At 42.1% G+C, this 24,946-nt stretch overlaps 1 protein-coding gene across 1 annotated transcript; it reads right to left on the bottom strand. All coding sequences in view use genetic code 11, as the record gives it.

Annotated features, from left to right (window-relative positions):
• Window positions 1-54: 54 nt before the first annotated feature.
• On the bottom strand, window positions 55-24,292 carry EGR_03651 (Lysosomal-trafficking regulator; the record flags this gene model as incomplete). Its single annotated transcript, XM_024492900.1, has 41 exons — window positions 55-354; window positions 491-735; window positions 962-1,340; window positions 1,652-2,080; window positions 2,567-3,031; window positions 3,256-3,415; window positions 3,572-3,767; window positions 4,077-4,359; window positions 4,564-4,920; window positions 5,075-5,272; window positions 5,572-5,735; window positions 6,189-6,334; window positions 6,411-6,595; window positions 6,858-7,157; window positions 7,390-7,569; window positions 7,750-7,877; window positions 8,126-8,203; window positions 8,271-8,357; window positions 8,404-8,671; window positions 8,740-8,952; window positions 9,219-9,503; window positions 10,063-10,352; window positions 10,774-11,172; window positions 11,746-12,058; window positions 12,524-12,760; window positions 12,838-13,080; window positions 13,481-13,661; window positions 14,251-14,521; window positions 15,388-15,628; window positions 15,692-15,913; window positions 15,985-16,275; window positions 16,906-17,274; window positions 17,305-17,465; window positions 18,160-18,223; window positions 18,322-18,575; window positions 18,613-18,748; window positions 18,786-18,993; window positions 22,245-22,482; window positions 22,745-23,502; window positions 23,575-23,956; window positions 24,028-24,292. 41 exons carry the CDS (start codon window positions 24,290-24,292, stop codon window positions 55-57), a joined length of 10,569 nt encoding a protein of 3,522 aa, XP_024352783.1.
• Window positions 24,293-24,946: the final 654 nt, after the last annotated feature.

Genomic DNA, 24,946 nt, shown 5'->3' with positions numbered 1-24,946 from the left:
AAGTGTTTACAAATGAGTTCGTTCGAGTGCTGAAAGACAAGTGCCTCTGTGACTTTAAAGCCAGATTTCTGGAAGATGAAGGGGGGTACTGTCCTGATGTTGATGTGTTCCCGGTGTTGGAAGGCTTCCGCAGGGCAACCGAATCCTGAGTTGTCGCGATGGTGCCTTGGCACCCGGTTCTAAGAAATACATCCAGCCTTCAAAATCGACTATAAACAGTGCATCATCTGCGTGAGCCTGATTACTCCTTTTGGGGTGAAAAATAGGCGCAATGGGGTCAGCGGGCTTGGTAAGAGTTGATGATGGTGGAACAAATAACAGGGCGACGATAGGGCATGGTGAGGGCTGATCCAACTAGGAGAGGAAAAGGTAGTTAGGCACACCCACAGTAAGCGTTGGAACCCATGTGGGAGTAAGCAGGTTATATTTTTGATCGCAAAGTTCGAAATGGTTTTCTTGAGTTCCACCATTTAGCTGATGCACAACTAACCCGCATTACTGAGACGGTATTGAGGGTCCAGCTGCTGAGCCAAATAAGACAGCCTCTTGGACCGCCAATGAGAATGCAACCCACTTGACAACCCTGGTGGTGGGAAAATATGATGGGCAGGTTCTCTTGAGAGTTACAGAGAAGGGGCGAATCAGTGCTGGTCGTAAACCCTGTCTCGGCTTGAAAATCGAGAATTCTGCTACAGCTCTGTCGACAATCCGCCGTGAACAGTCCGATCCAGATTTCTGTAATGAAAAGGCGAAACAGTGGCAAATAAAAGAAGCCGTTAAGTGTGGATAATGTATTAATCATTAGTTCCCATCCGTTTGTACGCAAATTTAATAGGGCTTGGTGATCCGCAAAAAATAAATAGCCAAGAATTTTTCTCTTGTATCTGGAAAGTCATGATGCGCGAATAAACAACTACTTGTATTTTTACTACTAAGTAGATGCAGAGTAAACGAAATTTACCGTGAGGTTCAGTAGGTCCGGCTCGAGCTACCAAAAGGTCACCTAACTTCTGATCGAAAGCTAGACCACAAACCCCCTCAAAAACACCACTGCTTTCGTCCATTTCCAGTAGGGCGATGAATGCCGTAGAGGCCAAATCCCAGACAGCCACGCGACCGCGCGCATCTGCGCTGGCAATCAGTCCATGTTGAACACAGGTGTCAACGCAACTGATGCTGGCACCCGTGTGACCAATCAGGCATCGCCAACCCACGGTCACGTGGGAGGAGGAAAGGCGCATTTTATGATTGCTTCGACTTCCACGTACCTTTACGTAGCCGTCGACAAAGTTATCAAAGTTGAAGAGATTTCCGGATGAAATCGAACGGTATTGGCATGGCTGAAACAGATGAAACAGGTATCTCCTAATATGGCAACCTCTGGACTATGAAATAGGTGGTTTTCAGTATCTTCGCCATGACCAAACTATCCTGATAAATAAAGTCATAGACAAGTGTAAAATTGAGGTTCTCAAGTGCGGTTGGTCATGTTTGGAGTAAAACCTCCTTAGTCACGAGTCAGTGAATACAAAACAAGCAGGATTAAGGAGGTGAATCGTGCAAGTGTGCGAGGAGAATGTGAGAAGTGCACCCATGAACTGTTTATAAAACACCAGTCAAACGTGACAGCGATTATAAGTACGATTCTTACCTGACATTCGTCGTTCTCGTTGCTCATAAATCCACATATAAGCTCTTTGGCTGATAGGGTTCGTGCATAAAGACCCCCAAAGGAGGTTCCCACAAGCAGATGTATCTGAGCGTCGCGAGATAGAGGCCTTCCATCAACAGAAGGAACAGCGATAAAAATTGAAACCGGCTCCACAAACGGGACCGGAATAGTAGTAGAATACAACTCAAGCCCATCAGCGAAGCGCCTAGCAGTTATCCTAATTACTCCAGATAGAAGGGAAATTTTGACGAGTAAGAGTAGATGGGAGGAAAGGTGGAGGAGGAACAGGGAGGCAAGGGAATCGGTAACTAAAATGGTCCAGGGAGAATTAGGTTGGTCGGAAGAGCTACTGCGGAGACGGTAGGATCGTGAACCACCTTGAAGATTGGCATACCAGCTGATTCCAAGCTGAAAAAAAAGGTAATACCTTAAGTCAACCAACGAGACACTGTTGAGACAAAGATTATGATTTTGGGAAGAATTAAACCATCAGTTCATTAAAAGTAATAAGCTTGCAAAATTATTTAACTGGTGCCTCTAAAATAAGTTGGGTGTATCATTCTTCCAAAAGCTTCTCGCCAGCCGACGAGTTATAAGACCCCGAGTACTCGAATAGCATTGCAACCTGGCGCTTTATCAAAGGCTGTACAATCGGCCAGATATCTAAAGGCAAAAGTAGATAACTACGATGGCAAGGTTTGATGGGTTTTCCGAGTCTGTGAAAACTTTCCCACTTCAATGAGACGTTAGAATAACCATTTGAAGAACACGATTCATGCGCTTGACAAGCCTCAGTGTATTTATGCCATCTAGCCCTAATTTCTATTTGGTCCACATCTGACCTATTATTTCCCTGAGAAAACAATATGAATCTCAACAGTCGTTCCTTCTCACCGGTTCCAGGAGAGGGCTGCCCGCCCAGTTGCCCCAGCGCAGTCCCTTCACGGTGTCCAAAGGCGCGCCGGCGGTGAGCGGCACTATTGAGGTAGCTACACTTACCCCAGGACCAGGCCAAGGCTCTTCCTCGTCCGCTGAAAATGACTTAACCATGGCAATCGGTGGTTCGGACACTGACTGCAACGCTTGAAACTCGTTGTGATTCTCCATTTTGCGGAGCAGCAAAGCCGCTTGCTGACGCGAAAGAATGTACCGGATTAGTCGGGAGAGGCCAAAGAAGTCGGAGTATCTGCGAGAGTCTGCAGAGGTGTTGACAGTGATGAAGGGAATGGTTCTTCGAGGATGAGGGTGATTTGGAAATAGTTGACGTGGGACTTGACCGTAGTTGCGGATCATCGACTGCACCGCAGCGCGTCGCAATGGATCTTCAATGTTGTCGACGTCAATTGCCCCAAAATATGTCTTCATGAGTATGAGGAAAAAAAGAGCTTTTCTCTGTATGCCGGTGTAAAACAAAAACGGGCAAAGATTGGGTATGCATAAAACACGTTACTGTATGGACACGTTCTTTAAAATTGACAGGTGATAGCGTTACAATTTTACAATTATTGTTTCTCAACTGTAATAGCCGGGTATTTTAGGGATTTTTAAAAAATGAAGGATAAGGAAGACAGAAAGCGACTAACGAATGGGTGGTAGAGATTGACGGCACGTTCGCCCCAACGACCGGTCTGTTTATAGCCGAAGACGAGATCAATCCACTCGGGTATGTGTGCAGTGACGTAGGGACTTTCCAAGGCAGCCCGGTTGACCAGAACAAAGAGACGTGGGTCACCCTTGGCCCAGCTGTAGGACAAGGATCAAAAAGTTAACACTCAGGACAGAGTGTGCAACACTTTCCCGCATGAACAAGACTGCTAAAATAGGACCCTTGAAACATGACTGAGAGTTTTAAGGGGGTGCTGAGGCGGCCTGAAACACCTAAATCTACTCAGGACTTACGGGGGCAGTTTGACCGAATCAACGATTTCGCCGTCATGTCGGGTGCCCAGGTCAAAGTTTTCATAGTTTACGAACATGTCTGGCCGAAAGTAGAACTCGGGGGCCAATTCCTTAGCAAAGGCTGTGGAATTTGTGGTTAGTGACCACTCAGAAGCAACCGAATGAAAGAGGCGGTTGGGATCGTCGAAATTACCATCTTAAATGTGGAAAACAATAACAAATGTTCATTTAATGTGAAGGTTGTCTAACTTTATACTTAGCTGTACAGCCAGCCTAATTTTTATAAAGATCTTTTTGGGGTTCGTTGTGATAAAGTGCCCCATCATATCACGACAAAATGTCTCGAATAAATAACCCCGTGAACAGGCCAATCGGCAAGTGTCAAGTCCCATAAAGAGATGAGATTAAATCTGAAAGCATATGTGATCACGGTGGATTGTTGATTTGAAGGTCTTTAGTCATAATGATGAAGTAAACCTGTCACATGGCCTCACAGAAAACTTACCTTGAAATTGTATTAGACGAAAGGCGTAAGGGATGAGCCGAAAGAGAAGATGCAATATGATAGCTTCGTTTGAGCAGAAGGAGGGGTAGTGAAAAACGGGGCAGAGTAGCGTCCTCTGCTCCTCTCCACCGACAACGTCAATCTCCAACTGCTGCGCTTTCAGCTCCTCATAGTGTCTGGAAACAGCGCTTATGCGAGACTCTGTTTGCACCGAAATGGGCCGATCCAGGCGTCGAAAACTGCTCGACGTCTTCTCAAGGTCAAGCACCTCGCTCTCATAATCCTATCAAGATCAAAAAATTAAAGAAAAAACTCCTTCCGCATCCAACTCAACTGACTGACACAATATGTTAATGTATAAAATACCGAACACTGACATTGCTGAGCAACAAATTCGGTTTCATCACAAAACCTGCGAGGCATTGTTATTTTAACTAGGTGGAAGGGTTTGGTGGTTAAAGTACCACAAACTATTTAAAACCCCTACAGCAAGGATCCAAGGGAAGATGGGATATTGTGTGATATCATTGTATGTCCTTCCGGCAGCGGTGTTGAGTGCCATTATGTAGTCAAAGTTTGACATCTGACCACAAAGCCAAGCGACCTGAGCATCGAGAAGGCGAGCACGTGTGGCAGGACCGATAAAGGGTGTAGGAAAAGGCGCAACAAGGACGTCGCAAAGGTCTCGTAGCGAGAGCCGTGGACCGCGAGTGGATCTGACAGATGTGGCATGGCCGAGGGCGGTCATTCGCCGTCCCGCAGTCACCCGCCGCTGCTCATCGGGTGGGCGAATGCACAACGAGCCGCACGCCTCCACCAGGCTCCGAATGAAATGGTCGCGCTCCTTCAGGCAGAGTAGATATCCAATTTCAAAAGCATTCTCTTACATCACAACTTGTGAAAGGGATTAGGGTTTTGGATAGATAGGACCGAGAAATCAAACACTTTAAAACCGCTGTCAGGCAGCTTAAACTAGGACACATGTAAATGAAAATCACCTTGTTAGACCGAAAAGCAATCATTATAGGCGGCATGTTACACGCGCGCTCGAAGAAGAGCTCCAGAGCGAGATCACGGAGTTCGAAACGTCTCGCTTCGACACGCGTGACTGCATGTAGGGGACAAGTCAGCACCTCCTTTTGGCTGGCGTCCTCACCCAAACCGTGCATTGGTGCGCCGCTACAATTTCTATTACGCTGTAAAGGAAACATTTGCCGATAGAATGGACTTGAACATATCACGGTCAACAGCTCAGCATGTAACAGAACACAAAAAACCAAAACTATACCAAATTCCGTGATTGAACAAGACTTGTAGATACGAAGAATTTTGCTGTAGATTATAGGAGCAATACATTTGAGCAGGTTGTAGAATTCAGGCGAGACCCCAAGGAGCCAGATGATGGCAACAGTTTAGTAGGGTTTAACTTTGGAATTAGAATATATTAAATATATGCGTTTATAAAGGATATAATCTATTTGGTCAATAATCTCACCATGGGAGATTCAGGCAGTTCCCTGACATTGATAACTAGATGGATTCGGTTGGCATCTAAGGTGAGATCCCCATCCAACGGAAGAGAATCGGATATTTCAACTAGTCGGCATGACCAGACGCCAAGACACCGATCTGAGAGCGCTACTGACGGTGGGAAGAGGGCTTGACAAGAGGAAGGGAATTGAGTGTGTGGTGTCAGGAGGCAGCGCTTTCTTGCCAGCCCTCTCGGGGGGGTGTAAGTCGATTGGTGCATCATCAAAGGGCTCAGTGGATGACTCCTAAGATATTGGCCTGACAGCCATTTGAAAAGTAGCACATCAAAGGTTCTGCGATAAGTAATTGTAGAGATTAGAATAAAAATCATGAATCATTATGGAGAGTCCCCGGTGGGCAATTCTGTTTAATGAACATTTATTAGCAGTCCGAAAACATTTTACACCAATCCACTGACGATTAAGGCTTGCTGCTTATTAACGCTAGTGGAGGTGCCCAATTTGCAGGCAATTTATTTAAGTGAGTTACAAAATGATCAATCCACTCACTAGACCTTTTGACATGAAGCAACACCATGGAGTCAAATAGTGAGAGTAGTCACTAGCATCTATCAATACTCACCCAAAGCATTTACAGACGAAGATCTCACAAAACGATCGTCGATCCATATAACCACTGGCCGTCGTCGGCAGCGCTGTCTTGATTCATCTTCAAAGGTATCCACATGTGAAAATACGGGCTTTAGAGCCTCGGTGTAAAAGATTGAGCTGTGGAAGGAATGATGAGATAGAAGTTTTAAACATGCTGCAACAAATGGGGTTTAAAAGGATTCCACTTGTCTACCATTCATGGCTCATAGCGCCACCCAGCTGCATCCAGTAGAAGGGGGCCACCACATCAAGAATGTGTCTGCGTTGGGAGACGAGCATCGACCAGTGGCGCTGACCCGCCTCGTTGGCTTCTCTCAACGGTGACAGCCAATCAAACTGGTCAACAAGCAATGGAGGGCAGAGGTTCGGTTCAGGACCCTAGAGGGCATACGAAAACGTGCTCCAACACTACTCATTTTAGCTTCAAAACGATTTTACTCCCAAAAGGGATTTGTCCTTCTGCCAGTTATTTAGTCTGAAAAGAATAAGATTGCCCACCTGTGCCAAGTTGCAGTGATAAAACAATGATTTAAGACTACGGGTAAGTCTGCACCAATGCATTTAAATTGAAAGTCTGAACGCGTCTGATGTAAAGCATTGTTCCTTACACCGACCAAAAAATACCACGATTAGAACGTACAGATAGCGAAGAATTAGATATCGCATATTGTGGCGATTTTTTTGAAATGTGATCAAAATTGGAACACAACTTTTCCACCCACTCCAGCAGGGTTTGTACGGCATTTGAGATCCTATCATAGTCGGTCTTCCGTCTCGCGATGTCACCACGGTCGCCCACACAATCAGGTCTGTATGTGCTGTACGTTAACGGGAGATCGCCGTTAATTTCTTGATTGTACTGAATTTCTTCAGATCTCCCCGGTTTAATTGAAAAGATGGCCTCTAGCATTTGGAGAATATTCCTCAGTTCCATGAGAATCTGCAAGGGTAACATCAAAAACCTCAGAAGAATGCGAATAAACGGTAAAAAGACAAAAGACTAAGGTACACAAATTGCCGTGTGCTTGCCCTTCATAAGAAGATGTCGAAATTCCCGGATTACGTCTATGCATTTACAATAGTAGTATTTAAAAAAGTCTTACAAACTCTAATAAAAATGATTAATTTTATCGTTTATCTCCGATTGTGAAAGCTTGACAGGAAATACCTACATTAGGGCAACAAGAAACCGCCTCGTCTCCGATAATGTAGGGCTCTTGGGAAAGGAGAGTCAAAAGCCAAAGACCCGTCGTTGAGATTGTGAGGGTTTCCAACAAGGTCTCGCACCATGTGTGTAACAAGCGCATAAGACTGCTCGATAGTGTAAACCAAATCGCAGCTCCAGCGTTCCGCTAAAAGAATACTATATGTTATAAAGTATACTAACGTAAGGCCTCAACCACTTCGACTAAATTAAGCATCAGGCCATCTGTAAAAGCGGTCATGTTTGATTTATTTGTACCAATCTATAAACGAAAATTTCTGCTCTTTACGCCTGATTATGACGACAACCATAAGGCACATGCAGGTACCATGGCATGAGACGCGGAGTTCACGAAGAGGGTAATGATGGCCTTCTCCAGAAGATGAATAGTGGGAAATTGTGGACAGCTAAGGCTTGTTGGATCCGCAGTCAGTGCTTCAACAGGTGATTTGGACCCTAAATAATGGAAAAGTAGTACAAGGCATTTGAAAACGAATTTCCAACGGCCACAAAACCCAAGTGAGCCTATTTGTAGTTCGAGACGCACATTCCCGTAATGAAATAAGAGAAACAATCCTATCATTTCCGACACTAAAGGCAATATTTTGTGTTAAAACAAGATTTGAAATTACCTATTTTTGAGAAGGAGTAAGAAATCCAAAGAATCTTAGCATAACAAGCAACCATCCAATAAAGAAGTATACCTTTGTAAAGAAGGGTATCTTCAACCATAACTGCCGTCCATTGGAGTTGTGAGAGAAGAGGTTGTGTAAAAGTTGTATCTAAATTTGATAGCAAGGGTTAATAATCCAGTAGCACAGTTGTTTCAACGAAAGAGGTAAAGCGTACCTTCGTTAAGTTCTTTAAGGATGCGTCCAACTAATGCGAGTAGGACACGAAGAAGGACCTCACGAACAATACACATTTGGTTGGAGGCTAAATAAACGAGTAAACAGATGCTCAAATACATTCACACATTTACCTAGGTAATCCACTTCATTGACAGACTTGCCACCGAAACGCAAATGAGAAATTATCACTCTAACATCAGCAAATGCAATCCGATCCTTGACTCTGGAGATGATGGAACCCAGTAGGCGAGAAATCAAGTTCCCAATCTCATGGAATCGTTCAGTGTAAATATTGATGCCACTAGGTGCAGAACAAATGGACTGGAGGAAGAAGACAATTTCCAGAAGAATATAAAGGGAAAAGGGGTCACGAAGGGCAGTCAGGACAGTGGAATCCGTCTGTAATGTAAAAGGGATGTAAGAGAAAATATCCAAACGGAAAAATATGGTCAAAAGGAGACAAATACCTTTGCACAATTAAAGAAATTCGATAAACCGTCAAGATAATCCGTCCACCGCTTGGTCAGTTCCACTAATAAAGCTTCCTCGACTGATTTTTCATTATACATCTGATGAAATGCTACAATGTCCACCAAGGAAGACGCAACTATTGGCAATGCAATGGATGTAGGGACTACGGCGCTACCATCAGTGGAGGAAGAATATCCGGATATATTTGTCTGAAATTTGTCAAAGTTATTGTGAAAATATTGTAGTCATAGGAGAAATAAGGGAATTAGGAATTAAAACTGCTTTTCAGACAATACAGAACCCGACCACAGAAATGTATTCGCCCAAAGAAAAGCCTTGAACAAATAAAGTGTATGAAAGAGGTGGCCAAAGGTAAGGGATTAAATAATTGACCGTCTAGTCAAGTAGAGGTCGTAAAATGGCTAAAATAAGCGAATGATATCGGTTTGACGAAAGATGCAATAGTACGACGTACCTGGTTTGACTTCGAGTCGACAAATGAATTGACGATTTGGCATGCAGAAGCAACCAACGATCGTGAAGTCAATGCAACATGCGCAAGGGGCACAAGAGCGCAGTCACTGGGATCCAATACACACCTAGCAGCGCACCGCATTTCTGTCACGGACGAGCAGTACCGAAAAGTAATGGAGGAGGTGTCCGAAAGGAACTGCATCGCCAAAGCGCGGTCGGTGCCCAAAGAGTCGCACCTTTTACGGCTTGGATGAATGCTCAGCAGTGTGATGTAAAGAGACAGAGCCTTGGCGATAAAGACCAATGAAATGGTTCATGTATGAGGTCTGAGAACATCTAATGAACAGATGCGCTATAAGAAGCACATCAGATGTTAACTGAATTTAATCTAAGGCAGCATATTGAAGCAGCAGAGCTTTAAACCCTTGATCCTACAAATGCTTGAAAACAAGCAAAATTTAATGGATTAACCAGAAACCACAAAGACATTGATGCTGAGAGCGAATAATGATAACGTACAAAGAGCCCAATTGTAGTTCGAATGAAAGGAATTAGATGCTGGAGGTGGAGCATACAGGAATTTGCATCATGAAAAATTTACGACTTGTCGCTTTATTGAATAAATTAGAAGATAGATTTGTCCCCTAGCTTTCCACTCTTAGATGCAAATCGACTACCATACCATGGATTTTTTTCACTATTTTGATGCAGCACTAAATTCCAACATTTTATTTCTCTTTCCAATATATTTCAATTCGTTCTAATCAAATACGCAACATATATGCGGCATCCAAGTTCAAACATAGAAGTCGGAGTAAAATGTGGTTAAGTCACAGAACAATTACATATTCTCGGAACTTGACGCAGGGATGACACCCAAGATGGTAAATAAGCCAGAACGGAGGAGCCAAAAGGTCTGTTTTTCGCTCCGTTCCAGCAGCAGCTTTTGCTGCTGCCTCTTGCCAGAATTTAGTAAGGACTGACAGCGTCAAAGCAGCCAGGTGGTGTCGTTGAGAAAGCAGAAGTGGAGATATCGTCGGTGTGCCAAGATCAGCAGCAGCAGCAGAATAATCCTGATTTTCAGAGGAATTTGCTTCATCATTGCTTGAAAAGGTAGAGGCCTCCGTGACAGACTCTAAAAAGGCGCGTGATCACAAATAACTACAGTTTGGCCATCTGTCCTATTTACATCAATAAAGAAAAGGCAACTTTTCGTCAATTCTTAAGCTAGATAGCGTTTCTTTAAGTTTCAGAACAGTGTGCACATTTCGGTTCAGCGGTATACATCTGCCAATGAAGTACCTTCAGTTAGAGTAAAGGAGTACTTTACTGGTAAAGTTAACGAAGTTAGAAATGAGATGCGATTTTAGAGAACCGGAAATATAAGCAGATTATTATCCTTGCCAATGATTTTAAGAATAATTCACTAATAAAAGCTTATGCTATGGTTTATAAACAAGAGAAATGACAGAAAAAGTATCCGAAAACAAGGAAATGTGTTAATTCCTTGTTTTAATTATAATATAATCTAAAAATAATGGAGTTTTGCAACGCACGTGATGTAAAAGAGGAAGACTCAACTATTGGCATCGAGATATCAGGTAAGCTGTGATACCGCGCAAGCGAAGAACAACTTTCAAATCCCTTCTCTCTTTCTCCTTCAGCCAGATCAAGATTTCCGAACTCCAGCAAACTGCTACACGAGCCAAAGAGAGTGGATGATAGACTAGAGTCACTTCGGCCACCACCAGAGAGAATGTTTTCCCGAAATCTAGCCAAAGTAGCGGCCTCGGCATCGCTCACACCCTCTAGGGTAAAGGAGGGCTGCAGAGGGATCAGGGGAATCGATATGGTGGAGTCCAAAGGCGGTGGAGTCGAATATTGTTTAGTGCTTTCTTCAGAGACTTCATCAGTAGGCAATTGCAAAATTTCTGCCTTTGGGGCAGAATTTCCATCTATGAAGATAAACATAAAGATAAGATTCTATGAATGAGAAACTTATTGTATCCTAGAGTAGCTTTTTAATGATTTGAAAAAAATTTAAAATTATAAAAGCCCATGTTTTTGAACAATTGCAAATTAAACCTGAATGCAGCATTTAAGAATATAAAGGCAGTTTAATTTTAGACAACAGTTTTCCCATTACAAAGGAAAACCCAAAGCATATAACCATCAATGACTAGAGAAGTGCGTCAGAAAGTGAACACAAAATTACTTACGTGGCTACAACATTAATCACGATTTTTGAGGAGGCTCAGATACAAATAATGAATTTGAAGGCTTGCAACTCGAGTATATAAAGTGCAGACAAGATATACCATAGTTTAGTAGAGCACTAATGGATGTAATCCCCGACATTGATGGACGGGTGTCCTCTGCCTCATGTACTTCGATCTTCACGCTGATCTCCCACCTATGTTAAAAGCTTTCCAAACCGTAGGGTGGGCATAATGCAACGATATAGGTAAATAAACTACGAAGTTGAATCATAAGAATCACCGACAAATAAGGGAGTGTAGGTACTTCACCTCGTTTGTTTGTGGAGGTGACATCGAAAGTAGAGACCGCTACATCTTGAAGAAGGTGTAGACGAGATCGAGCCAGGCTCGCCAGATCCACACCTAGGGAAGTATCACGAGCTTTCGCGTCGAAGGCGCGTGTGGCTGCGCAGTGGTACAAATCGGGATCGACTGAGGCCAATGTCTGCAGCAGGAACGTGAGCAGGGCAGTTGGTGGAGGTCGGACGGCCAGGCGTTGCGAAAGCAGGCGAGAGAGCGATGCACTTGTCGCTTCAAAGAGTTGATTAACATCTTCATTGTCGTTTGATGTGGGAAAGCAAACCTTAAATAGAAAAATTAGGTAGGTATAATCCATCCCTAACCACAATTGTAATTTTCACTATGGGACATCTCTTCCATACCGATAGAGTGACCCGTTTCGTTTGTACAAGTCTGAGACAATATATTTACCATAGACAGTAAAAAATGTAAACAAAACACAAAACCAGGAGGCAAGACTAAATGTGCGCACTTTTGCATGGAGTGGGGAACATCATGCCTTTGGGTGCAGAACCGTAGATGTCTTTGCAAACAAAACTATTTTAATTTTTATTTATACACACTTTATTTAACGCAAAGGTATTGCATAATCCTCACGGTGAATGAGTTAGTGCCTGCCTTAAAAACGTAAATAACTTCGTAAATGTTGATAAATTATTTTAAAAAACGGATTTATTCCTGAATACTCTTAAATAGAATTCACTCAAGGGGATGAATGGATCACAAAGGCTATCTGTGATAAATTTACTCGAAAGCTGGTAACAGCAGCTTCAATTATTCGAGATCCATCCACATTCGTAATGTTGCATGACAAAATTTGGTCGTGACTCCTGTTTGTGCTAGCGAAACAGTCTCCCATCGCACTGAGCACGGCTGGAAGGCTCTCCAACGATGAAAAAATCATCTGACAAACAATCAGCTCGGGATCTAGCAGAAGGCAAATTCCTTTATCGACGACTTTTACATATGCATATTTCGTGAATACCTAAACAGAGTAAAAGTCTCATTTTAAAATCAAGTGGGAATGCATTGTTTTTTTAGCACAAGAAAAAAATTGCCCACCTCTTGAAAAGCCAGATTTACGCGCCTTAAGCAAATTCGATTAATGAGGGAGGTCAACAGACATAAACCATAGTTTGTTATGTGTAAACGGCCAAAAGCATCAACAGAACATCGAGGAATGAGCTCTTCTGATAGGGGTTGATAAAATTTTTCTGCGGCGACGACCGAGTGCCTTGTGAGAGTGAGAATGAGATCCAAGGAGGCTGCAATGACCTCGGTGTCAGCTTCAGATGCGCAGGCAACCTAAGAAAGCGAGTAATACAGTTGAGGACTGCAAGTAAAGCCTAAGTGCCAAATTATGAGAAATGGACTGTTACCTCAACATTCAAACGACAGTTTATAGAGGTCTTCTTGTTTCAAAATTTAAATATGCACGAGTAGATTGGTGATATGTAACCAACCACAAGCTATCGAAAAAAAACAGAGTAGAGAATTGTGTTGGCCTTAATCATCTACATTACTACTTTAGCCCTTTGCCTCGCATAATTATAATAAATTCATAATATAGCTGATTCCGGACTCCTATGCATTGTAACATCTATAGGAGTAATTTGGGCATTACAAAGCAATAAAATTAAGATCACAGGGCCAGATTAATACGGTAAACGGCAAACATGAATCACAAAGCCCAAAGAAGACGTACTGCGCCGGCGAGAAAAAAGGCAGAATCGACGCCGCCAATGGACGCGATGGTCGCATCAACGCCGCATTTCGTCAGTGTGTTGAGATTCTGCGCAGTAACTTCAACATCAAGATTTGACACAGGGTCAACCATCCACAATTTTGAAGGAACTTGAAAACAATTGTAACCTCTCATCTTCTCACTAGGAATGAAATTACATTGAAAGTGACGGTTAAGTAGTCTCTCTGATTTCTAAAAGTAATCGTGAGATTTCAAGGATGTGATCCAGAAAAATATAGGAGGACTGTTTGGAGAAAAGACAATAAAGGTGAAGTCAGAAACTCACTGGAACATTGAAGTAGTATCTGTATAAAACACTGAGACCGATGGGAAAAGGTGTTGCTTTGAAGGAATCCGAACGGTCCAGTTGACACTAGCCGATGATGGGTATCCAGTGGAAACCAATAAGTTGTGCTGGAAAGTAAAAAACTGCTAAGTTTACTCTCAAAATGCCTAATTCCTAAACTAATGTTCACTTTTTACAAAAAACGTTGCAACAACGACCAAGGTTTGTGGTGAAAGAAAGTGGCTTGGAAAACAAGGTAATGACATTCAAATAAAGAAACGTTGGGGTTGGTCATCTGCAAGAGAACTAGCAAAGTGCGCTCAATGGGGAGGCCAATCTAATTGTGATGAAAAGCACGAGAAACACTCCAACCCAGAGCTAGAACATAACAATCATGGAAACTACTCAACTCACATTGATTAATCTTCGTAAGGTGTGGACCCACATTGTTGTACCGCCTTGGAATTGTTCCACAGAATCCAGAATGCATTGTCCTCGCAAAAATAAATCACCAAGTTCTTGTGGACGCAGACGGGAAAGGAAGGCACTGAGATAGCAGCGACCCCTAGCTACTAATGTAGGCCAGACATCCTGTGAGGCACAGGGCAAGATGCCACTCCATAAAGGCCCACACAGGGCAAGGTAAAGAGCCAGTTCCCTCAAGTGGGCTCGGGATCCTTCTGTCAGTTTAGCTGGCATCTTAGGGAGAATATCACCTGCACGGAGATGAATGAAGATGCATGATGAGCGAAGTAAATATGGGCAGAGGCATGTTTAGTAACTGATTTATTTGTGCTCAACAGGAAACGCTTTACAACCGATGCAGGAGCATACTGAAGAATAATGAAAAAATTCGAAATCACATGACTAGAATCTAGTCGTAACGTCTGGATGCGACCTTTCACACAAAAACTGTATTCAGGGTAAGCGTAGGCATAGCTTTTACCCACTTGTTTTTGAAATCTGAAGATTTAGTCAGCGCAGACTCCACTCCGTGGTACAATGAAAATCCTTGAATTATCCCCAAGGCAGGCATTGGCGAATCATGCAAGAAAGCATTTTGTTTACTTCCTAGAATTCTCAGTGCATCAGAAACTACTACTAAGAATCCCAAAATAAAAAACCAGAGCATAACCCCGATGCGCATTCACTCAAAATGAATAACAGCTCCATAAGTACCATGAAAGCATAAATTGTGCCTCCTAAGATAAATAGTGTCATTAGAATTATTTACAAACACAAAATAAATCGCACTTTTACAAATTCATCAAATGGTCCAGGAGAAGGCATTCAACACCCTCATTGTCGTCGTAAACATTTGATGGTGTCAACAATATCCGATCAAATTATGCCAGCAACAATTCTGTTACAAAAGACCTATTTTAATGAAAAGCTTACGTAAAAGGCTCAAAACCTTCCACTCAACGAACAAATAATTAGAAGATTGGAAAGATGAATTGTTTACCAGTAGCATGGCTCATGTACAAAGAAACTGAACAAAAACCTCGTTTTAAAACGGTATTAGGTCCTCCTTCAATCCAATTAAAAAGCGAAAAATACAAAATGTGAGATGAAAACTAACCGGTAAACACAAGAAATCCACCAGTTAAAAGATAAGGTTCATTCGAAGTAACAGTCTTAGACACTCCAAGTGCTGGGTTTGCATGGCCTATCCACAGGCTTAGTGAACACAAATTCGTCGTAAATCGGCGACTGTGTACAAAGTTAACTGTACGATTCCTGTTCAGATTTGGAGAGGCTAGCAGAGGAGACAATTTAATTGTCGACTCTGTGTATGTTGATGCATTGGTTGTGACAGCTACCTGAAACAAAGACGGTGATAATTAGGTATTTTTTGTGTAAATAAATCAAGGAATCAAACTTACAATCCCTGTAAGGTTCGCCTTTGAGTTCTCATTCCACAGGATGCTAAACAGCATATGTCCCCAGGAGTTGGAATCTAGAGCATCTGAAAGGTATGCATCACCGGCCAAAATAAGCTCTGAGGAGTCCCAAGCGGAATGGTTCGGTATAAAGTGCTGCTTTCCAAAGTCGCATTTTCGTCTGATACGGGTGTAAACACCCCTGGTTGAGGGAACTAACCAAATCTATTGGGAGAATTAAAAGACAAAGAATACAGGACGAAAAGTGGAGCGCAGGAGTTGCATACCACACATACCTCAATGGACCAACAACTGAGTGACGGAATTGTCCGAAGATAAGATGCACGCGTTGAATGAGTGTGCATTGAGGAGGACGGCTTCGGTGATCGCGAAAATGTCGGGGACTCTTCCAGCGTGAATAGATGAAGCATTTCTCCTTGCAAAGCCAAATTAGACAAGGTGGACTTCGATAGAGGAAGGTTGGCATCAAACGTTGACCCGTAGTTAGCCGGTGTCCCCTGAAATTGAGTGATTGTCTTAAAAAGCAAACACCGGCATTTGAGAACTGACTTAGTGATCGCTGTAAGCTGAAATGGAGCAAGAAACTAACCACAAAGCATACAGAAAATAAAAACGTGTTGCTTTAAATTCGGCGGTTAAAAAGTGTCGAAAAGGACAAGGATTTTAAAGAAAGGTATAAAGCAGGGGGCATCTCAAGTGTTCCTTTTCACAATGCAAAGTACCTGATGAAAAGTATGAATTTGAATAACCACGGTGTACGATAGTTTCACACAGATAAGACCGCAAAAGTCAGTCGAAAGTCTTTTAAACATTTAAGAAATCCGAAGATGCGAGAAATTGGTTTGTGAAAACCGACAAACGACGCAAAAGTGTGCCGATAAACACACCTACACAAATCAACCTCGTTGCGCCACGAGCCTGTAGGATAACGAATTCGTAAACAAAGTTTGCTTCAAAAGTTCAGGAGCCACCGTAAAAGATAACATTAGAATTAGTACCATTAACGGAGTTTAAAATGAATTAAAAAGCGGAAACCTTTGGAACACAAAAGGCACGAACATCCAGATTTTATGGATTTCAAATTCACCACGAATCGAACCGCAATTTTTTCGAAGTCAGGTGCAGACTCGAGGTTAAAGTAGTTTAAAGCCTAGAATATGGAGTCCATTCCATGGGTTAAAGGGGAAGTAACTTACAAGTTTGTACCACATTGCTACTGCCAAGCCGCTAGAAGCATAGTTGGACGTAGCGATTGAATTTGCGATGTCCAAGGGCTGTCCATCATGAACATCCGGGTGCCGGTCGATAGGTAGAGGCCAGATCGTGGAGATGAGGGTTAGTGGATAGGGATGAGCAGGGTCAAAATGCCATTGTTCAAGTGGAATACTAGATCGGGCAAATGCAAAGTTTTGGAACACCGACGTATCACTTAGGTCTATGATTTGTGACTGATGAAGAATCGGAGGTAAAGTGAAGTTCAAATGCCGAGGCCATGCAAGGAAGTGCTCAGGTTCCAAGGGATCTGCGCGGCTTGACCACCCCACTAGGAGACGGACAATTCGCAACTGAAATTAAGCGAAAAAATTAGGTCTTACCTGCAACTTGCGGGATTTAGTTCCAGTAGTAAGTTGAAGTAAATTCTTGAGTTGGATGGGGGTGACTTGAAAAAGAGCAGACAATGACTCGTGTTCATTTCCCAGACAAAAGAATTCAAGGAAGTCGATAAGAACATCCGAAATGGAATGGTCGGCGTCCTCTGCAAGGTGACAGAAGACATTACTACTAAAAGTATCTTAAAATTGGATTAAATATCCCTCCACATCTACGCAATGGCTAATAAACCACCCTTAACTTTGTGTAAAAGGCACCGACATTGTGTTTGCGCAGGCGGTTTGCTGTTAATCAAGTTGAACAATTTGTGCTTTATTAAGACAGAACGATGTTTACACATATCTTTAAGGGAACTAATACAATTAAGACTGGTAACTCATGAGAAAACGGAGTAATTTCACGCTGTTTTTGTAATAAGACTACCAACATCCTATTAGTTGAAATAATCGGCATTAAAAACCCTGGTCATTTCTCAACTCTTAGTTTGTAGAGCAGACAAGCTTGAAGCACAATCACAGGGTTAAACCGGAACCCTATGATATGGAGGTCCTAGGTGGGCGGAAAATAGTGCGTGGGGTAATAAACAGTACCGCACCGATAGATCGACACAACATTTTTTGAAGCATACAATCGCATACAGCTTGCATGCCCCTACAAGTTGCAAAAAGCCGTTACAGCAAGCTTTATAGAAAACGCGTCAATTTTCTGGTCACTATATAAACGTGATGGTCAAAACAGAGCGAAGTCGCAACGAAATGGATCAATTTTAAGGGGTTAAAATCACATATGCCAGTATAGGTGACATATTTGATGGAATTGGTGTTGAAGTCTGAACTCACCATTCTGAGGCTGTTGAGTACGCAGCAACTCCAGCGCATCGGAGACCACATCAGATAGCCACTTCTAAAATTCACACATATTTAAGAAAGTGAATTAAAAAAATCCCAGGGGAGCTACACAGTGGAACAGATTAAGAGTATGTATGACATTTATAAACTCACTATAATTTGATTGTTATTGAACGCAAAATAATGCATGAGGTCATGTCGTCGGAATTTAAGGACTTCGCGCAGAAACCTCTTCAAAGCATATGGGTGATCAGGATTTTCGAGGTCACAGGTACGCATAAAGCGATGAAAAATGAAGAGGAATAGGTTGAGATGCTTTTTGACTTGTGGATCTTCGTGGGTATACATTTTCTTCTCCTCGTCCAGGTAATAGCTGGCAGGAACGGATAGAGTTCTTACCTTTGGTTCTAGAATGAAGTTGTGCTAGCTGAAAAGAGACGGTACCTTCAAATATTTCGGGTGGCTCAGGAAGTTCATTGTCCTGCCCACAATTCTCACCCACGGAGAACGAAGTAAGGCGTTCAAGCACGTCCAGATTATTGCAGTCAAGCGGAATGTTATCAACTGGAGAGTTTTGCGTCTAAATGGACCTTAAGTTACCAGATGGATTGACTAACTCCACAGTAGAGTTCACACAACACTCCAATCAACGAAGCATGGAGATCGATGGGAGTATCAACAGAATTAGCAAGTTGATCCTCTGCTGCCTTAGTAAGCGACTGAAGCAGACAACCACCAGTTCCGGTACGAAGAAACGGTTGTGATATCAAATTCCCACTTAGTGGATGAGACAAAACACGCCACAAAGCAGTCCAAGCAATAACTCTGAGGTTAGAGTGTGGCACCTTTAACAAAAAAAGGGCGAGTTGCGAGTCACATGGAATTGATGAATCGTGAAATTACATATCTAGACATAACATCAGATCCGCATCCAACGTCCATCCAATTCAAAAACAAACATTCAATTAAGTAGCATTTTTAACGAATAAGATTTCGAGAAAATCCAAAAGAGGCCTAAAACTCCATTATATCTTCAAATGCAAAAGCCGCTTCAATGCCACCCGACGTAGGGACAAATGTTGACAGAGCTGAAGTAACTGCATTTTCTCACTGACCACATCAACAATTATTCATCATGCAAACGACTCATCGGGTTAAAGGAAACCAAAAATCACACCCATGTCTTACTCTAGTTGTGCTAAATGGCATTATACCAAAAGACTTACTGCGGCTCAAAAAACGCCATTAATGCAAGAATGGGACAAATGCCTCATTTCGAGCGACCATAAATAAAATCTTGGTCCTAAAGTACCAAGATTGGGGAAGCTGATCAGAGCTTCCCAGCTAATTGAATTGGAAGAACATTTTCACCGGCATTATATCAGACTCACGGATTCACGCCCAAACATGTCGAGTGGTAGGCATGTGCCAGTCGCAGCCCCATCTATCCTTCGGGATCTTGCCGGTCACCTTTATTTTTGCATTTCTGGAACTTGAAGCGTTCAAAGTGGTTTTATTTGCTTTTAGGACGCCAAAAATGTTGGATGTTGAGTGAAAGAAATTCAAAGCTGGCTCACATCTAAAACAATTCCTAATAAAATTTTGGAATCCTAAGATAATTGGCCCATTTTCAAGCGCTTCTAACTTCATTGATAAGGGGTCGGCATTTAATGGGGACCATTCAAATCCCTCCGTTTCTTGTAAGCATTTCACAAGAAGGTTAAGATTAGCTAAAAAAGGAAACTAGTGTGTTTGCTAACTGTTACTTAACATTGCCAATCAAAACGTTAAGCTAATTCTTTTACGAGTGTATTATAGAGAGATGAAGAAATTGTTGCTGGTGTTGGACGTTATGCGCATAAGACACTACAATTAATTTTAATAGCTCGTTCCGGAAAACTTAGCGTAGTGCTACTCTGCGCATCTCATAGGTATGCTAATAGAGAGAGGCGAATGAACTTGCAAACAAATGTAACGAGACTCCAAACGCAGAATTTCGGTAGTGAATCAAGCAGGCGTTTCAACACATCCTAAAAATTAACAACTACTATCAGAGGATGTATTTAAGCCACTGCCAACGGTTATAGTCTTGATGGTGCTTTACCTACGGCAGTAGCCAAAACGGTTTTGGTGTCACAAGACCCTTCAACCACTGACCAATGTTGAGTATTCTTTGAGCCATGTGGCCTAATGTGTGAAGAAATGAGCGCAACGATCAAGCAGCGCAAGGTCCGTCGGGCGTAGTAGAGTAGGCGACAGCTTCGTAACCTAGCCGCTGTACCTGGAGGACTGCTGTTTGTGGCAAGTTTAGTCGGCATTTGCCTTGGCCTGCCGCGACGGCTAATCTCAATCGTTTATTTACAGGCCACCACCCTCACAACTTAATCTATTCAGCCACAGTAAACACATCCAACTGTTGGAATGAATTTAGTAAGTTGAAGATGCCAAAAGGTTTGCAAGGAATCGGCATGCCCAAATATCTGCAAAATTTGGTTTCATGCGTGCATAAGTGGTTTGCCTCTGTGTTACGACAGCAAAGAGAGGCAACCTTCGGGACTGTTTTTTCCCCCAGCAGATCTCATGAAATTCAAGCAACTATCCACCATCTTTACCTTGACAGTTTGGTGCAAATGACCCACATTGTTCTAACAACAACCACACCAAACCTCGTCGCCTAATCGTTTGTTGAAATCATTCGAATTCATCTTGATTTCAGCTCTGGTTTCCTAGGAAAGTAACACTCTAAAGGTTGAGACCGGGGCAAAATGTGCGTTTGACAATAACGTCCTTCTTGGTCACGACGAAATACACAATTCAAATAACGTTTAATTAATAAAAAACCTTAAAACTGCTTGAAAGGTATTTACAAACCGTAATGTTTTCGGAAATGGTGGTACGGTTTCATTGGTAAGAGTGGATAACAGTCAAATTAGAGGCTCTGATTTGTTGACTCTGGAACCAGCACTCCATTCGATTGTTTTGAACTTTATCCACAATGTGCAAGACCAAGACAAGATTAAAAGATACCGTGAATTTTTAATCTACGCAAATCTTTCGTCTAAACATAAGTGGTCAATTCCTACAGACGTAAGTCTGGTCGAAATAGTTATAGCAGACTCGATGATTGGCATGAGTCAACATTTTTAGGCTGTTTAAAACTTTGCCTTAGAGTTCTTTCGCATAGTTTGGGTTTAATTGAATTGAATTTACAAAGGCAAAAATAAGGTAACATCCACTTTTAGTGGATGTAAGACCTCTAGAAAAAGACCTACGGATGGCTCAACTCGTACGCATCGAAGGATGAGTTGAAGAAAGCTTATGACAAGCGATTCAAGAAGAAAAGTTCTTGAGTTGGCACCAATACCACAGAAAGTCAAATATGATGGGCAAAAAAACGAAGGGGAGGAAGTGAGGCAGTCGACAAATGCACTAAAACAAACACAACCAACAATAAGGTAGGGAAATTCAGCTGGCAAAATCACATTAAAAGCATATTAATGCAACCAATCATACGCAAAAGAACATAGTATAACGGAAGTACATAAAGCTACTTCGGAAGAAACGGCTATACCAAAAAATGTGGAATTCTACTTTCAGATACGGGAATTCTTGGGGATAATCGGATACGTTCGTGTGCGATTGACGTCCCACATAAACGCATAATAATCACCCGCATAATAAAGTATTTTTTGATAGCACTAAAAAACTTTCTTTGTACTAAACGTCTCCGTATTATTCATTTTATTCAAAATGAAAATAGCAACCAAATGAAATGCTAGAGCCTACAATCGCGTAAAAGTAGCAGTGTGATACATCACCCACACAGTTCCAATCATAGAAGTACCTTTGAATTGAATTAGGCGACTTAATGATGACGAAAAATCTATCCAAACTAGGGTATTATTAAAAGTATTAGCACATACAAATATGTAGGACACCTAATTTCATTAACACTAATAACTTCCTTGTTAAATGACCTTTCTATATGGTGGTAACGACATCTTCAATACTTGGCAATAATTTCTCCCTCGAAAGAACATGAATTCATCTAATGGGCTATGATAACTTTCACGCACCTGATAACGGACGTTATGCCGGATGCTGATATATGCGCAGTAAGAAGAACACGATTAAGAGAAGGGAGAGTATCGGACACCGCTTGGATTGCCTCTGGTTCTGTAAGATTACTGACCAAACGGATAAATGAGGAAGAAAATTCAAGGGCCACGGTGACCTGAGGTGTGCCGACCATTTGAAAGGAAATCAGGTAGGGACAAATCAAAGACTGAACCATTGCACACCGGAATCGACAAGCTAAATATGCGAAAACAAATGTAGCTATTATTGAAAAACAATCAAGCGAGGACGGGTGCAGAAAACATCCTTGAACTATTCAGTTCGTTGGTAGTCCAAAAAAGAAAACAAGTGTAAGAAATGGCACAAGGAAATTAAAATATCTAAACGTGGTTGGGTAATTATAACCCCAATAGATCGACGACCATAAATGAGATAATACGAGAAAGCGATTATCGTGTGCACAGCATACGAATATTAAGTATGGGGAAATGGACCATACCCGCAGGAGATCTGCTAGCAACTCCGGAGAACACCTGAATAACGAAGGCAACATCTTGATAGTTCAATTCACTTCCTTCAAATTCATTGAGATTTTCGAAGTACGGACTAAAAAGTTCCGCCAGCTCACAGACATTCAGCTGGTTGCATGTATCTTTTTCCAAAATGTTGATGTATGCGCTCACTAAAGCGTGTATGCACACGGGGTGCATGAGATAACGAAGTGGGACAGAAATTTTAATGCAAAGCCAAACGAAAGAACTGGCTGAGTCCGCAGAAAGGGCTTGGATAACCAAGGAGAGAATGTTTGGAGTCCCGATCGTCAGGAGTCGAATGAAGTGATAGATTATGCTTGGCTTTTTATTCGATTGGAGCCAAAACACAAAATCATTAAGCAAGGCAAATGCTGAGAAGTCGTGAGGGTGGTTCGCAGAGGACGCATAAACAGCAGCAAACAAAGCAGAGAGAATATCCTCGTGGTACACCATTAAGAGAGGCTCATAACATTTCAAATCATGGAACTCAGAGTGCCAAATACTCAAATTTTGAGGAGTAATGCGAGTGACGAAGTGAAGCGAAATTAGGACATAGTCCAAGGCTACAGCGAAATGACCAGCAGATAGCAACTGCTTTCCTATTTGGCAAAGGCGACAAAGTAAGGTATGTGCTTTGGATGCGTTGAGATCTATCACAGCGAAATGTGTAGGGACGGCCACGATTAGCATGTTAATGCATAAAGCATTGTTTAGATAGTTGAAACTACAAGTATAAAAAAACACTTACGCAACAAGCAAATGAGCATATGAACCAATTTTGCAGATGTTGACTCACACCATAAGGTCCTTCTCAAAGCAGTAATTTGGAATCAGCTCAGCTGCTCCCACAAAGACCCCAAGCATTTCAAGAGTATTTGACAGGAACAAGTAAGAAGGCGACTCATCAAAGCATTTCCATATCCAAATACTAATTTTCGTCACATAAATTAGCAAGACACAATCCAGCTGAGGACCCAGGGAAAGTGAACGTTTCCAACGGAGAAAACCATGATACGATAGACAACATAGATTGAAAATACTATGCTTGTCAGAGGGATCGTCAAAGTGCACCAAGTATCTCAGGAAAGGATGAAAATACTCTCTTGAAGAATTGTCAATTTCGAGGCAAGAAATTGAACCAAGATCTGAAAGCCAGTCAAAATCACAGATTTTAACGCCTAAAAGGGTAAACACAAGGTGAAACTAGTAAGATTGAAGGAACAGCCTGTAAAAAAAATCGGACACGTACTAAGCACAGAGGTGGATTTGCCAAAATTTCCTGCGACAGATGCCAGGAAATCCCTCAGAACGTTTTGGAATAGAATAATCTCTTTGGTAACGGTCTCGTTCATAGTCGAATCGATCAAGCTTGAATTCGAGCAAGAGCCCGAACTTAGTTTATTGCAGATAAGATGCAAACTTTCGCATATTTCGCGAGGCTTTTTGACGTAATCCGCAAAGCGAGTCCCAGTAAAGAAGGCCAGTAGTTCGCTAAGAGTAAAGTTGCGAAACATTACGACAGTCAATGTTCCACCAAATACTAGGCCTAAATTGGATCAGATCTGCATCTCGCCCCTAGCAAAACCGCGCGAATCTGTACAGTACTAGACAATTTTGGGTTGATGGTGCACGTGGAGAGTGGGCAAGACTGACTCAAATTGACGTCAACAAAGAACAGAACTGAAGCACGATTGAACCCAGGCCAAAGTACCCGCAAAAACTCAGACGGCCTTCCAATTACTTGTCGATTTATTTTATTGCGATGGCTAATAGGCAATTTCAACACCCTAATGTTAAGTTTGAGCTACTCGCTTCAAAAATCTTTTGATTAGAAAGTTCTTTAAGCATGAATATGCGTAAGTCAAAGTTTTAGATTTAAGTGCAAAGATCATGGACTGAAGCAAGCCATAGATTTCAAAACAACATATTTTCATTTACCAAACCTGTACTGAAAACAGCAAAATTTTTGCGTAAGTAATGGACTAAAATTAGTGGTTAAAATTTGTTCACTTTCGGATAACATGATTTTCTCGCACAATTGCTGCGATATAAGAATAACCCACATTAGTGTGGAAATTTCAAGTGGTCCAATTTTCTATGTTCAGAATATATATTTCCATCAAATAATTTGCGCTGTTATATTTGTGTGCGCTTGCCCCTAACTGCTC

The sequence above is a fragment of the Echinococcus granulosus genome (genome assembly GCF_000524195.1).
Source record: "Echinococcus granulosus chromosome Unknown EG_S00019, whole genome shotgun sequence".
In the NCBI taxonomy this organism is placed as follows: domain Eukaryota; kingdom Metazoa; phylum Platyhelminthes; class Cestoda; order Cyclophyllidea; family Taeniidae; genus Echinococcus; species Echinococcus granulosus.
Note: the sequence above shows the minus strand (reverse complement) of the source record. Positions and strands in the feature narration are given on the sequence as shown.